The following is a 15,526-nucleotide window of genomic DNA, read 5'->3' as shown; positions in this document are numbered from 1 at the left end:
TATGAATTCAAAGGTACCGCGTTTTGGCTAGAATGATAGAATTGTGGCATGCCGTCGCCTACCGTGATAACCAGAAACGTCGGATTGACGAATGATACAAGAATGGTTAAATTTCTTGTTGTAGTCATCGCCCATTACTTACGCAAGTTGTTCGAGGCTAGAATATTTTGACTATACACTAGGCGGCACTACACTCCGGACTTTTGTGGCGCTTTTGCATGAATCCGGGACAATCGTTAGGGCTTGCTTCGTTGATACTAAGGCACAAAACAGCGTAATCTTCCACAAAACGAGGGTAAAGAGCGGGGACATTCATAAATTTGTTTTCACGTTTTCTCTGAAAATCGAAGGTAAATTGGACAAACACCCAGACAATCTACTGTAGCAAGGTAAAGATAACCTAACTCTTTCCACAGAAGGCTGTCTGTTGCACACAAGTAATAAAGATGAGACTCACATTTTGTTGAATAATCACAAATTAGATTAGGTCGTCTCAATATGGCTGAAGTTGTCATCTTGTTCAGTTCATTCACAGGGAAATACTAGTCTGTGGATCTCATTTAGTTAAAGATACAAACCGAAGTTAACTGCTACTTTTGTAGCACAGGAAGCTGATCGCCTAGTTTGAGCGTGCTAAATTTCACGCAAATCAGATCACTAAGAACACACGTAGCATTACTGGTTTGTTTTATATGGCACAAATGTTGTTCTCACACATGAACTTGGAGAAATATACGAACATCTGTACTGTGACATTCATGGAAGAGGATATATTTAGGGCACTGGGATCACTTAATTTTCCGCCGATCAAAACAAACAGCGAAACAGCATAGGTAGAAATTTCGGTTCCTCAAGCAGCGTCACATCTGAGATAGCTGTATCGTTTCCAGCGTGAACGAATGTGCTGCACCAATATTTAAGAAGGTACCTTTGGGCGTGGGTAGCGTTGCATGCATGTCAGTATATGGGCAATGCTGAAACCTACAATCAGTTGTGAGTACATAAAGCGACTTGAGGAGTGGATGGAAACGAGATGTGCATGGTACAAATGACCGTGTAACGGTGATATTAAACGCAGTTGAAGCTGAAATCCGACGACGGGAACACGTTCACTGGTTTCGTGGGTAATATTAAGTGAACCTAACAAGTAATCCTAGAATATTAAGTTTATCTCTAATGGTAGCTTTAAATGCACGAGCACCGAAAACCAGAATACCTTGTAATTATCGCTGAAGAGAAGTGCCATTTCCGAATTTATCCTCCGAAAATTGATGTACACATGTCGAAAACAGAAACAGCATTCAAGACGTTGTCTTGGCTGCATTGAAAAGAAAAGAAAATTTGATGTTTATATTGCAAGACATAATTTGAATTTGAGGTCATTAGTTAGTTTGAGGCTACAGGATAGACAACACAGAGTGGGTTAAATGGTAATATTGTGAAACGATGTAACATAAAACTGACCTCTGAGCAGTGATTCCTTGCAGGAACTAGATACGCTACAAAATTCGTCTGGAGTTTCTTCAACGCACTTAAATTTCTCGCATACGTGGGCGTGCATATACATCCCCCCGCCATTTTGGATAAACTAAAAAACAAACAGAAGGATATTTTGAAATACCACGGTTTATTCTCCTTACCTTACAAAATCTGCAGTTCGTATCTGCTACGTATGAATGTGGCGGTTCCCAGTGTGGTATACAATTCCTTCAAATTTGTTACGAAATGTTCACGCAAACGTACTCCTGCAAATTATGGAAGAATTAGACATACACTAGAAATTTTTACCTACCTTTCAACATTCACACTAAAATTCACAGATGGAAAACAAAGTGCGAAATTTCACTTAATTTGGACTCCGGTAAAGGACTGATGAGAAAAATGAATCAATCTTTCGGGCGGAATCTACTCACCAGTCCCATTATCAAGGTTGCAGAATTGCGTGTCACAACATTTTTCACACCAGCACACACGAGCTCAACGTTGGACATATGCACAGTTGTTTGCACATGTTTCCGCAATCTAGGCAGAAAAGGTTAATTTAAAGAAGACAGTATACCTAATTCCAATTATGGAGGGCAAAAGAAATGAGAATTTGATACAAACCTCACAGTATTTGCATCCGTTTTCGATTGTCATATTGCTTCCTTCGTCATGCACCAAGCACTTGATACCTGGAGATTATCAGAATAGCGTAGAAGTGCGCTAGTTGTGTCTCACCTGAACAACCAGCAATCCGTGTAAGGAGTAAAAGAACGAAATGTGCTATCATACCCGACTTATGAAAAACCTGTTTGGCGAAAACATATAGGCAGCTAGGGCTAGCTTGCACTTAATACGACATGTTAACCGTCAGTATTGATTTCCGACAATGGTAAGTGAAGCGTTCCCCCTCCCAAATAAAGCAACGTTGCCTGTAACCTACGCATATTTTGTCAGTTTTTCAGTTTGCCAAATTGTAGATAAAATAAATGAGATCCAACCATTTATTATCAGGGTCAAATTGCTACAAACCTAACACACTTGCTCGCATCACTTCGCGTTATCTGACTGAAAGGTTCGAAACCAGATAGGAATATTACATATGACCATGCGCATTTGAAGCTGATATTTCACAGTCGGACCGCGCTCGCTGGCTTCGTGAACATTATTGAGTGAATTGATGAGATGTTTCTAATAACGAACGGCAGATTATCCCATTTATCTTTAGTGGTGTCTTTAAGTAACCGCAGACCAAAACCAGACGCCCTTGCGACTCATGCTTAAGAGAAGGGCGACTTCAGATTTTATTCTCCAAATCTTGTCGAAAAGAGCAACAAGATTGTTTGCATTTTCTTGGACGAAACTAAATGTTGCAAGACAATTCAAATTTGGGTTATTAAGTTTGTCAGTTAGTTTGCATGTAAGTCAACAAGTAAGTGAGTAAGTAAGTAAGCAAGAAGGTAAGTATTTAGGTAAGTAAGTAAGTGAATAAGTAAGTACATAATTAGGTCAGTATGTAAGTTAGTAAGTGAGTAGGAAAGTAAATAAGTAGGTAAGTAAGTAAGTAAGTAAGCGAGTTAGTATGTAAATAAGTAAGTAAGTAAGGAAAGTTAGATAGTTAGTAAATAAAATGCTCATTTAAGTTGCTAGTTCTTTAGTTGTCACTATTGGCAGGTTGCTAGGAAGTCGGTTAGTTACACCCACCTAATAAGCTTCACGCGTTTCGCTAAGGCTACAAGATAGAAAACAGCATGGGTTAAAATGGTAATACTCTGAACAGCTGTACCATTAAACTCTCCTCTAATTAGTGACGCGTTGCAGAAACCAGAGTCGAAAGAAACATTTGTTGGAAGTTTCTTCAAAGTAACTAAATTTCCCACATGTGTGTGCGTAGTTTTTCATACCGTAGGCATTTAGGATAACCCAAAAGGCACGCGTAACGATGTTGTGAACAGGTATCGGTTTATGTCTCCTCAACCTACAGTATCTGCATTTGGTACCCGGCAGTTTTCCAGTGTTAATCTGTTAAGAAATGGTCCCGCAAACTTACTGCTGCAGATTATGCATACACAGTTAGGGCTAGCTTGCGCTTATATATATCATGTTGAACGTCACCATTGATTTTCTAACAATTACAAGTGAATAGGTCTTCCCCCAATAAAGCGAAGTTGCCTGTTACCTTCGCACATGGTGTCAGTTTGTCAAACAAAGATGTGAGCCGATGAATAGGCTTGAATTGTGTGTCATCAAAGGCAGGCACCGCAATTAGACCATTAATTTCACATTGCAGGTGAGCATTTTGTTCCTGTTGCTTTAGCTACTGTGACGCGCTGGTGTTTGTAGATGTCTTGGCATATGGATGAGAGGGTATGATATCTATATGGAGCTCGGCTCATGAAACGGTTTCCACCATTAAGGAAATCACGATAATTTGTGGCCTGTTAGTTGTGTTCTCGAACATATAGTGGACTCCAATAAATACCCCCTGCCTTCTTTCAATATGCCTCTCAATGTTTGAATGAACGGTAGTCTTCATTCTTGCTTAAAGCGCTTGCATCCGGGCAGCAAGCAATTCATGTGCTCCCTTAGAGTCGACGTACTCTCTGCGTTGCTCACTCTAAGGCGGCTTGGTGGATTTTAACGTCTGCGGCTTCACATCTGATGATGAACATGACTTTCGTGGGGGTTGGCGGTGGTGAATGTCCCAAATGTATGCAATGAATATGTTTTGGTATCCAGGAAACCGGCATTTTTTCATGGTAGAAAATTTCATTTTGATGTGTGGCGAAATTCAGATTTCACGAGCCAACGGGAAAGAGCAAATATGGTTGGGTACAGCAATGTTATAGTGGATAATTTTGAGTTTTCCTGAATTTTAGACAATTCAAATGTGAACACATACATACACATTGGAACACATCCTGACCAAATGATTTATGTTTGTGTTTCCACGCTAAGATGTCTGAATTCACGTAAGCCGGCCCCTGGCGTGCAACCAATATTCCGGAAACGTCCGTTTGAAACAAACTATTCGGTTAGAAGTGAAATAAATTGGCCTAAAATATCCTGTCTATCCCTTCGGCTACTCCACATCAATTCAAGAGCTAGAGAACTCAGTGACAGGTGTGGTTTCCGTGCGTTTTACACGCACAAATCATCAGTGATGGACAATGGACGATGTCTCACTGATCGCGAAGGATTACTTGATTTATTCGTGATAGACCTTATACTGTTATACAGGTCAAACCATCCAAGGCGCACAACGTGTGAATGTTATACAGTCAAACCATCCAGAGCGCACAATGTGTGAAGTGTTTAAAACCAACTAATTGAGGACACACAAAACTGAGCGTTGCTAGCCGTATGTCATCCTCAAATCGGGAACAACGCTTTCCAAGGTTTACCTGTGCTTAGTATTTGAAACAGGCAATCTCTCTCTGTGCTGACTGCCGAATTTTATTCATATAATCAACCCAATTTCACACGACTCTTACCAACACTGACCTTTATTAGACGGAATCAACCAGAATATCGGTTCCTCACCGTGCCTCATCGTCCGTGATTGCTCGTCGTGGTAAACATGCGGGACGTCTAGAATTTTCTGAAGTCACCTGCTGTCACAACGCTGGCATCGTGTTAACCATATCGTGTGCCAAGGTGATCAACACCACCACTGCAATCCTCTATTGCGAGAATGAAGTCAGTTTGCTTCCGTTTATTTAACTAATTTCACTGACTTCCGCGTGGCATTATAATGGCTTTGTAACTTCCTCTATCGGGATGTAACACTGCTGAAAAAATCCAGTGCGTTTTGCATATTAAGCGTTTGAGAATAAGTATCGGTACTGGAAGAGTGATAATCTGGAGATGTTTCCCAGTTCAACCAAATGAGCAGTTATTTTTTTATCTTTCAGGTTTGACCTCAAGTTGTCTTTGAGTGTTCACAATCGTATGATATTTTGATGAGGCATTACTAAATTTGATCTTGGTCACGCCTAGCCTAGAAAACGTCTCTTGCAGTTCGCCATTAATACATAATCTAATGGAATAGAATAAAACCACACATGCGTTAGAGTAAAGTGGAATTCGAACTGCTGTCCGTAGAATAATATTATTAATTTCTCAGGGAAATGTTTTGATTCCGTTCATTCTACACTTGGTCGGACTTTCTGGATCACTACAGAATGTGACTTCAACAAGTGCGCTTGACTATTTTTCTGTTAGTTATACTGAGTAATTGCATCTTCTTTGTAACATCTGCGGACCGATGTGTAAGCCATCCGAAACCTTGAAGCTGCCAGGCCTTTGCGCATTCTGTATGATGAAAATAAATGTTTTCCGAAGTCTGTGAGCGGTTTACCACTTGCACGCACCACAACGTTGTACAGTGCCCCGAAATTATTCGCACACCATGTGATCTGGGGAGCATAACTGTTTCACATCAGTGTTGGGATACACAATATACTTCAACGATAGCTTCCGGATGACGTTCGTTTCTTCTGTTATTGTGAAGGATTCATCGATTGTCTAAAAGTACTCAACACCTTAATGCACGGCTGCTCTTTTGAACTGTCTAAAAGTACACCTTAATGCACGGCTGCTCTTTTGAACTAAAATAACCTTCGTGCTAAAGGAATAGCAAACCACGGGGTTTTCCTCATCTCATATTTATTAACACAGCAAGTCACTTAGTAAGCAACTTGTGTTTTACAGAGTGGTTCGGCCAGTATCCTAATCGTTATGACAACGTCGATCACTTGGAACCGAATTCGATGACCAAACACTGCATACGAAAGTCAGTAATTCGATATAGATGATGCACATTTGGTCGCCCTGACTGTAGCTGATGCTTACTACCAAGCATCCTAAATGTTATTTTAAACTGAAGGCAGAAGACATGTGAATACTTTCTAGTAGCGAGATCACGGCCTTTGGGATGATTTTTGCACCAAATCGGCTAGCTCGATGCACAAAATTTATCCTGCTAAGAAACAGTGAGATATCTTTATTAAAAGTTGTGGCAATGCTTTCCAATGAAATCTGCAAAGAGGACTATCAAGCTTCTACTCCTCACACAACCTGTCATACGTAAGTTCCAAACCCCCGACGAAAAGAAGAGGCCATGGTAATTCCACTTTGCCCTGTTAAAGAGCTGGAGGCCAGGAACATTAGAGAGGTCCGCGCTGTTTGTAGGTGTAGAACATTGCCGTTATCCAAGAATAAATGCACAAGGTGAAACGCTGTCTATGACTGCGTCAATACATTCCGTCATTGAGATTATCAACTTCGCTGCGAACTATTTGTACAATTCGCGGAATGCGAGCACAAATGCTTCAAGTGTCTATCTCAAAAGAATCGTCACCCACGGACATCTGAATACCTAGCCGTTATACGACCGCTCGTCCGAAATGCTTGTTCGAAATGTATCTTCTAGGAATTGTGCTTTCACGGAAAGACACAAAACCGTTGTCAATCCCTTTACAACTGGTCACACAGTTCCGTTTTCCGCCGCCGTGCATCTCGGGATTTCTCCTACAATTGTTCAACCTTGGGTACGGTCGGTGGTCGACGAATATTCCGAATTGTTCACGGCCTATGAGCATCATTTCAGCTTCCGCCCATGAAGTAAACACGAGATTCTCCTGTCGTCAGAACGCTTTGGACCCTATGGTCTCCGTCCGCTGCTGCTCCATTCACGTGAGGACGTCCACAAAACTATTCAAGGCATGTTGAAGAATTGCATAATCGAAGAAGCCAGCACTGCGTGCAACTCCGGGTTGGGCTTGTCAGGAATGTGGACGGAGAATATATGTGTTGGGCGTATTCAAGGCGCTCGAATGAACTGGGCGTAAACGGGTTGTAGCTGTGCCTGCGGTTAAGGAGATTTTCCATTCCATCCAGCATCCACGATATATCACTGTATCGGATGCCGTTCCGGATAATGTGAGATAACAATCTAGGCAGAGAAACCCGCACTTACCGTTAGGGACGCGTAAATTCAATTTAGACGAATGCCGTCTAGTTCATCATGGACACCCCCCATATTCAGGCATTTGATGCCTCGTTCAACGAAGGGACTCTCGAATATTGCCATGTATGGAAACGATATCCTTTTGCACGGCGATTCACAATCAGAGCATGCAGTTTACTTGGACGTTGTATTGAAGCGGATCCGAGAGTCTGGTCTGCAGATAAATGAAGCCAAGTCACGACCCCCTTGGAGTTCCGTAATAGTAGGGAGATATAAAGTGGGTCTCGGACGAGTTAGCTTACTGCCACGATTGCTGCTCCGCTGACTCACAAACTACCCAGAGCCAAAGAGGTGCTCACCGTTCCCGCGGTTATCAGTCATCGTGGTATCGGCGCATTCCTATAGCACGAGAGGGAAGTTTTCGAATATACTAATCGTGTCTTAACTAACGCTGAACAGAAATACTCGACAATTTGGAAAGAATGCTAAACAAACGTATGCGCCCTGGATAAGTATAGGTCATAACTGACTGTAAAAATGTTACATGTCGAAACCGATCGCAAACACCTTGGGTGGATCACAGCCTGAGGAAATCCTCGCGGAAAGCTGGCGCGCTAGGTAACTTGGATGCGAGAGTGACACATCTTTGTAACATCTGCGGACAGATGAGAAATCCATCTGAAACTTTGAAGCTTCCTATCCTTTGCACCCTCTGCATAATGAAAATAAATGTGTCCTTCTAAGCCTGTGAGCGGTTTACCACTTGCACGCACCGAACCTTTGTAGAGTGCCCTACAATATTTGCACACCATGTGATCTGAAGTAAATAACAGTTTCACCAGGGTAAGTAAACCTAAGCTATTTTGCATACGTCACATTGTTTGTGTCAGTTTACGAGACGCTTGATAACTTTGAACCAAATTTTGCAATTTGTACGAGATGATACTTCTAAAACTTGCGTTGAAAATAGGCTTTGCATATTCAGAACACGTATCCCGCTAATGTCGGCTAAATTAATTCGTGTACACTTTATCTTTTTATTGTTCACTACGCCTCCGTTTTTAACCTTCGTGCTAAAGGAATAGCAAACCACGGGGTTTTCCTCATAGGCGATTTATTAACACAGCAAGTCACTTAGTAAGCAACTTGTGTTTTACAGAGTGGTTCGGCCAGTATCCTAATCGTTATGACAACGTCGATCACTTGGAACCGAATTCGATGACCAAACACTGCATACGAAAGTCAGTAATTCGATATAGATGATGCACATTTGGTCGCCCTGACTGTAGCTGATGCTTACTACCAAGCATCCTAAATGTTATTTTAAACTGAAGGCAGAAGACATGTGAATACTTTCTAGTAGCGAGATCACGGCCTTTGGGATGATTTTTGCACCAAATCGGCTAGCTCGATGCACAAAATTTATCCTGCTAAGAAACAGTGAGATATCTTTATTAAAAGTTGTGGCAATGCTTTCCAATGAAATCTGCAAAGAGGACTATCAAGCTTCTACTCCTCACACAACCTGTCATACGTAAGTTCCAAACCCCCGACGAAAAGAAGAGGCCATGGTAATTCCACTTTGCCCTGTTAAAGAGCTGGAGGCCAGGAACATTAGAGAGGTCCGCGCTGTTTGTAGGTGTAGAACATTGCCGTTATCCAAGAATAAATGCACAAGGTGAAACGCTGTCTATGACTGCGTCAATACATTCCGTCATTGAGATTATCAACTTCGCTGCGAACTATTTGTACAATTCGCGGAATGCGAGCACAAATGCTTCAAGTGTCTATCTCAAAAGAATCGTCACCCACGGACATCTGAATACCTAGCCGTTATTCGACCGCTCGTCCGAAATGCTTGTTCGAAATGTATCTTCTAGGAATTGTGCTTTCACGGAAAGACACAAAACCGTTGTCAATCCCTTTACAACTGGTCACACAGTTCCGTTTTCCGCCGCCGTGCATCTCGGGATTTCTCCTACAATGGTTCAACCTTCGGTACGGTCGGTGGCCGACGAATATTCCGAATTGTTCACGGCATCATTTCAGCTTCCGCCCATGAAGTAAACACGAGATTCTCCTGTCGTCAGAACGCTTTGGACCCTATGGTCTCCGTCCGCTGCTGCTCCATTCACGTGAGGACGTCCACAAAACTATTCAAGGCATGTTGAAGAATTGCATAATCGAAGAAGCCAGCACTGCGTGCAACTCCGGGTTGGGCTTGTCAGGAATGTGGACGGAGAATATATGTGTTGGGCGTATTCAAGGCGCTCGAATGAACTGAGCGTAAACGGGTTGTAGCTGTGCCTGCGGTTAAGGAGATTTTCCATTCCATCCAGCATCCACGATATATCACTGTATCGGATGCCGTTCCGGATAATGTGAGATAACAATCTAGGCAGAGAAACCCGCACTTACCGTTAGGGACGCGTAAATTCAATTTAGACGAATGCCGTCTAGTTCATCATGGACACCCCCCATATTCAGGCATTTGATGCCTCGTTCAACGAAGGGACTCTCGAATATTGCCATGTATGGAAACGATATCCTTTTGCACGGCGATTCACAATCAGAGCATGCAGTTTACTTGGACGTTGTATTGAAGCGGATCCGAGAGTCTGGTCTGCAGATAAATGAAGCCAAGTCACGACCCCCTTGGAGTTCCGTAATAGTAGGGAGATATAAAGTGGGTCTCGGACGAGTTAGCTTACTGCCACGATTGCTGCTCCGCTGACTCACAAACTACCCAGAGCCAAAGAGGTGCTCACCGTTCCCGCGGTTATCAGTCATCGTGGTATCGGCGCATTCCTATAGCACGAGAGGGAAGTTTTCGAATATACTAATCGTGTCTTAACTAACGCTGAACAGAAATACTCGACAATTTGGAAAGAATGCTAAACAAACGTATGCGCCCTGGATAAGTATAGGTCATAACTGACTGTAAAAATGTTACATGTCGAAACCGATCGCAAACACCTTGGGTGGATCACAGCCTGAGGAAATCCTCGCGGAAAGCTGGCGCGCTAGGTAACTTGGATGCGAGAGTGACACATCTTTGTAACATCTGCGGACAGATGAGAAATCCATCTGAAACTTTGAAGCTTCCTATCCTTTGCACCCTCTGCATAATGAAAATAAATGTGTCCTTCTAAGCCTGTGAGCGGTTTACCACTTGCACGCACCGAACCTTTGTAGAGTGCCCTACAATATTTGCACACCATGTGATCTGAAGTAAATAACAGTTTCACCAGGGTAAGTAAACCTAAGCTATTTTGCATACGTCACATTGTTTGTGTCAGTTTACGAGACGCTTGATAACTTTGAACCAAATTTTGCAATTTGTACGAGATGATACTTCTAAAACTTGCGTTGAAAATAGGCTTTGCATATTCAGAACACGTATCCCGCTAATGTCGGCTAAATTAATTCGTGTACACTTTATCTTTTTATTGTTCACTACGCCTCCGTTTTGCCTCATAAAGATGCATCAGAAATCGTGGCGCTATGTTTGTTGCACTAAGGTACGGTATGTTCTGACGTGTTAAAGTGTAAAAAGAATCTTTGATAAACACTGCTAAGCACTTGAATGGACCGGTTTTTTTGTTCGTAGGCCGCTCTAGCATCTGTTGTACTTTTACTGCTATTGTTGTTGTTATTGTCTTTTATTGCCAAATTGTACAACCAGCCCCGTGAATGTTGTGTCGAACTACACCGGCAAAGGAAATGATTTTGTTAGTATCACAGACGTTAGTTTCACAAGATTTTCCGTCAAGCTGTTTTTTTCTTATGCCGCACCCTCAAGCACGTGGTGTGGCTCGATGATTGCCTGATGCCTGCCTGGCCGAACGAACAATAAATTGGCAAGATTGAGATAGTCGAATGCCATTGACAAAATGCGTACGTTTTACACTTACAGGTAAAAATCTGTTCTGTTTTTTAAATCGATGTAGAAAAAACACATTTAGTTGCACCGATTACACGTTTCTACACGCCAAAGCCATTGTAGGCGTATCAGTCAATTTTTTGTCATGGATTACATTCTTCCGGTAATGACCGATCGCGTATTACGTAATCATTTTGATAAATTGCAGTAGGCGCCAGAAACTATATTAAGGATCTCCGGAACATTGGCAGTGCAGCGCACACATCGACATGGCTAAATCATCAAAACACGCCTCTGAAGGCCTTGTCAACTTCGTGTTCCATAACGTTGTTTTTCTCCTATGAATTTGGTTGAACTGTGAGGCTTTAGCAACAAAAGTACCACTTGTAGTTTCATCTCAATGTGGCTATGTTAAATTCGTCCATTTTGAGCCTTCGGTTTGCGGTTTTTTGGATTACATAAGAGACGTTGAGGACCGGTACACGAGAGCACTAAATACTGTTAGACATCTTCAAAAGAACCAAAAATCTTCATATCGATCGTATCTCAATGCCGGAAAAACCGCATCTGCGATTGGCGAACACAGGCAAATTAATAACAAGCCAGCATCATTTGCTTTTCGATTAAAGTTGTAGTCTAACCATATCGACCATAAAAGGGAGGCAAGAAATCACCATAAACATAGATAAATTATCAGTTTTTAGAACACTATGGGGTTTCCCATGAATATTGGAGAATTCTGCGCTCACCAAAGATCGGGAATTAAGTGGTTCTCCCATGTCACCGTCGGCCCTAGCGAGGTCGCACCATTAACACTGTCCCTAATGAACATTTCTCCGTCACTCTGTTTTTTTACCAAGGCTCTATTAACACTTAAGCCTGTTGGTCGAGTAGCCGATTTGTCCGGGCTAGAATGTGGGATACGATATTTGAACTTCTCCTTGCTGTATTCAAAGGCGGCGCGCCTACAATCTATCCGGATTCCCCATTGACGTTACCTTCGAAGGAACCGGAATCCCCAGAATTTCCTCTCTCACATATTAATATAACCTAGCGAATCGAATGAATACACACGGAACTGAAATGAATAGCATAAGATGAGCAATGCACAATCTACGTGTCTCCCACATATCGCAATTTCGTAGATCCAAGGCGGCAAGAATTTTTCAATGTGCCACAAAATTTAAAGGTAGACCACCGAATTTCGTTTTACCCTGCCTCAGATGCAGACAAAAATGAAATTCATGAATCGTTGCCTGTTATCCATGAAAATGTTTAGAGGCTAGAGCAAAATAATCCGACGTGAGACGTACCTTACAAAACTTTCGTACACCAAAGTACCATCATCATTATCATCATCATCACTCCACAAGTAACATTTTTAAAGCTAGAAATTTCTGTGCGCCTAGCCTAGAAAGATTTTAAATACAGCATTCCGGATTGAGTCTTGCAACGGTGACTTGCTACTAAGCCCTTCAGCACCAAATTGTTTCCAGTTAAGCCAAAATATTCAATCCACCCACCGCTCCCGTAGAACACGTCTCCATCGGTTTCACTAATCTTTATTATGTGACTTTGGAGAATATACATAGGCATGCCTCGACGTTTCTTATACCATACCAAAATATGCATATGCTCTGTTCTCCGGATCCTACAAATCGACCCGCTGATAAACTATAAAAACCCTGACAAATAGAACAAATATGCCCAGAGGTTTTTTTCCTTGACTTATCCCAATAGTATGACAGCCATTTTTCTGACACTAAGCTCCAGACACAGAACAGCTTACCGCCTCATATCATTTTTATAGGCCAAGCATTTCCCTTTAAAGTTGGTAATTCTTTTTCCTGCTCCAACTCTACGATGAGGTTCACTGAACACCCATCCTAAGACCCTCTTTCATCATTACACACTAAACCGTACGGTCAAACGTAAAATATGAAACACTTGTACAGTTTCACTAGGTCGCAGCCGCACGGTAACTCAATTAAGGCCCGTAAGGAAGCGAGTGCAAATTTAAATGTCATGGCCATATTGAAGAAATTACGCAGAGAATGTTTCTGCGATCCCAAAAAGTTACTGCATTCAGTAGCTGCCTTCACCACCTTTTATTGCGAACCCATCGCTGCCCTAAAAATTCAGGCATACTTGGTTTGGGGGATATTTTGGAATCACCATTAGGGTGTCAAAAAACACGGTGACGCTTGCGAAGACTTCACAAAATAGCTTGTTACCCAGTTTCGGTTTTACACAGCGATTGTAGAAGCAAAATAGTGATTTTCTCCTTGGTTCCCCAACAATCCATTCAACTTGGTCAACGATATCAACTACTGTTAACCCGTCATCAATTTTTTTAAAGGAAGTATCAAATCCTCGTATCATTTCCAACGACGGCGAGGCACTTGGCTCAATTTAGATGTTTATTAGAGCTCACCAGCCTTGCATATCCAGTAGCCTTGCCAAGGTTGGAAATCCGGGAACCTGTCATGTCAGGCAGCCTTTATAGCACTACTTCATAAGTGCAGGGTTGAAGAGTGAATTTTTCAGGCAATTCCTGCGTTTGAGTGATATCATTAGTGTGCCCGGCTTAAACACCTGTACGGCAGTCGGATATGCACGCTGATGGGTCATAAATAAGAGCTCAAGTTGAGTCAGGCGCTGCCCACCCTTTAGTGTGCACCCACCGGAAGAAAACCCAGGAAGGAAGGACATTGGTTTCAATGAGAGTGATGTGAGTATGAACAAAGATCTTCGCTTTCATCAGGCACATAACTTCTAAACATAGCTTCGGAAAACCCAACCCATCAAACAATAGTTGGTCGGCGACCAGCTATTCATTATCCAATACATAAACACTCGTTGTAAATCTACGGGGATATTGTTGCTCGAAAGATATCCATCACAACTGACAGTGATTATTACCCGTTTTCGTTTGCTTTCAACTACTACCCATTAGTAGTAGTTGTTTGTCATTCAGAAACAAATGGACGGAAGCAGTTTCCTTGGCAGTGACGTTAAATAACAGCATAATGTCATCTACTGAATTTGACACATCTCATGAATATCGGTGATGATTCTCACGGGTAAATTAATTGGTTGCTTTTATGAGGCCAAAAGCTGAGCGGCCCTCCGGAATTCTTGAACTTCTCGAAATTGCCAAAGCAAATATTCTGAAGACTAAGAGATTGCTGAAAGTGGGATAGAAGAATTGAAAGACTTGTTTGCCGTGTTGAAGAGGAATTTTTCAGGCAATTCCTGCGTTTGAGTGATATCATTAGTGTGCCCGGCTTAAACACCTGTACGGCAGTCGGATATGCACGCTGATGGGTCATAAATAAGAGCTCAAGTTGAGTCAGGCGCTGCCCACCCTTTAGTGTGCACCCACCGGAAGAAAACCCAGGAAGGAAGGACATTGGTTTCAATGAGAGTGATGTGAGTATGAACAAAGATCTTCGCTTTCATCAGGCACATAACTTCTAAACATAGCTTCGGAAAACCCAACCCATCAAACAATAGTTGGTCGGCGACCAGCTATTCATTATCCAATACATAAACACTCGTTGTAAATCTACGGGGATATTGTTGCTCGAAAGATATCCATCACAACTGACAGTGATTATTACCCGTTTTCGTTTGCTTTCAACTACTACCCATTAGTAGTAGTTGTTTGTCATTCAGAAACAAATGGACGGAAGCAGTTTCCTTGGCAGTGACGTTAAATAACAGCATAATGTCATCTACTGAATTTGACACATCTCATGAATATCGGTGATGATTCTCACGGGTAAATTAATTGGTTGCTTTTATGAGGCCAAAAGCTGAGCGGCCCTCCGGAATTCTTGAACTTCTCGAAATTGCCAAAGCAAATATTCTGAAGACTAAGAGATTGCTGAAAGTGGGATAGAAGAATTGAAAGACTTGTTTGCCGTGAATAGTATAGGAATAGACCGACTTTATACTCACGTACAACGCGGCGATTACTCTGCACTTGTGCTTTTCATTGGCAGTAGGATGGCTGCCTACCAAAACGGTTCTGCGGCTAAATTATTACTATGATTAGTATGAAAATTGGTATTTTATCACTGTGGAATTCAGTAGAACCTCTTCAACTCTAGCGCTGTAATGGTTTGGTCGGTAAACCCAAGTGAATATCGCCACGCAAATTGAATATGTTTGGGAAAATGACACAG

General features: G+C 42.1%; 1 protein-coding gene across 1 annotated transcript in view; it reads right to left on the bottom strand.

Annotated features, from left to right (window-relative positions):
* Positions 1-1,465: 1,465 nt before the first annotated feature.
* T265_15596 (hypothetical protein) overlaps positions 1,466-15,526 on the bottom strand; it is a gene marked incomplete at both ends in the record, with an annotated part of 37,414 nt that continues 23,353 nt past the window's right edge. Inside the window, 2 exons of the mRNA XM_009178705.1 lie at positions 1,466-1,588; positions 1,914-2,022. Of these exons, the coding sequence (XP_009176969.1) occupies positions 1,466-1,588; positions 1,914-2,022 (232 nt within the window). The remainder of the gene's footprint in view (positions 1,589-1,913; positions 2,023-15,526) is intronic.

The sequence above is a fragment of the Opisthorchis viverrini genome (genome assembly GCF_000715545.1).
Source record: "Opisthorchis viverrini unplaced genomic scaffold opera_v5_626, whole genome shotgun sequence".
Lineage (NCBI taxonomy): Eukaryota > Metazoa > Platyhelminthes > Trematoda > Opisthorchiida > Opisthorchiidae > Opisthorchis > Opisthorchis viverrini.
Note: the sequence above shows the minus strand (reverse complement) of the source record. Positions and strands in the feature narration are given on the sequence as shown.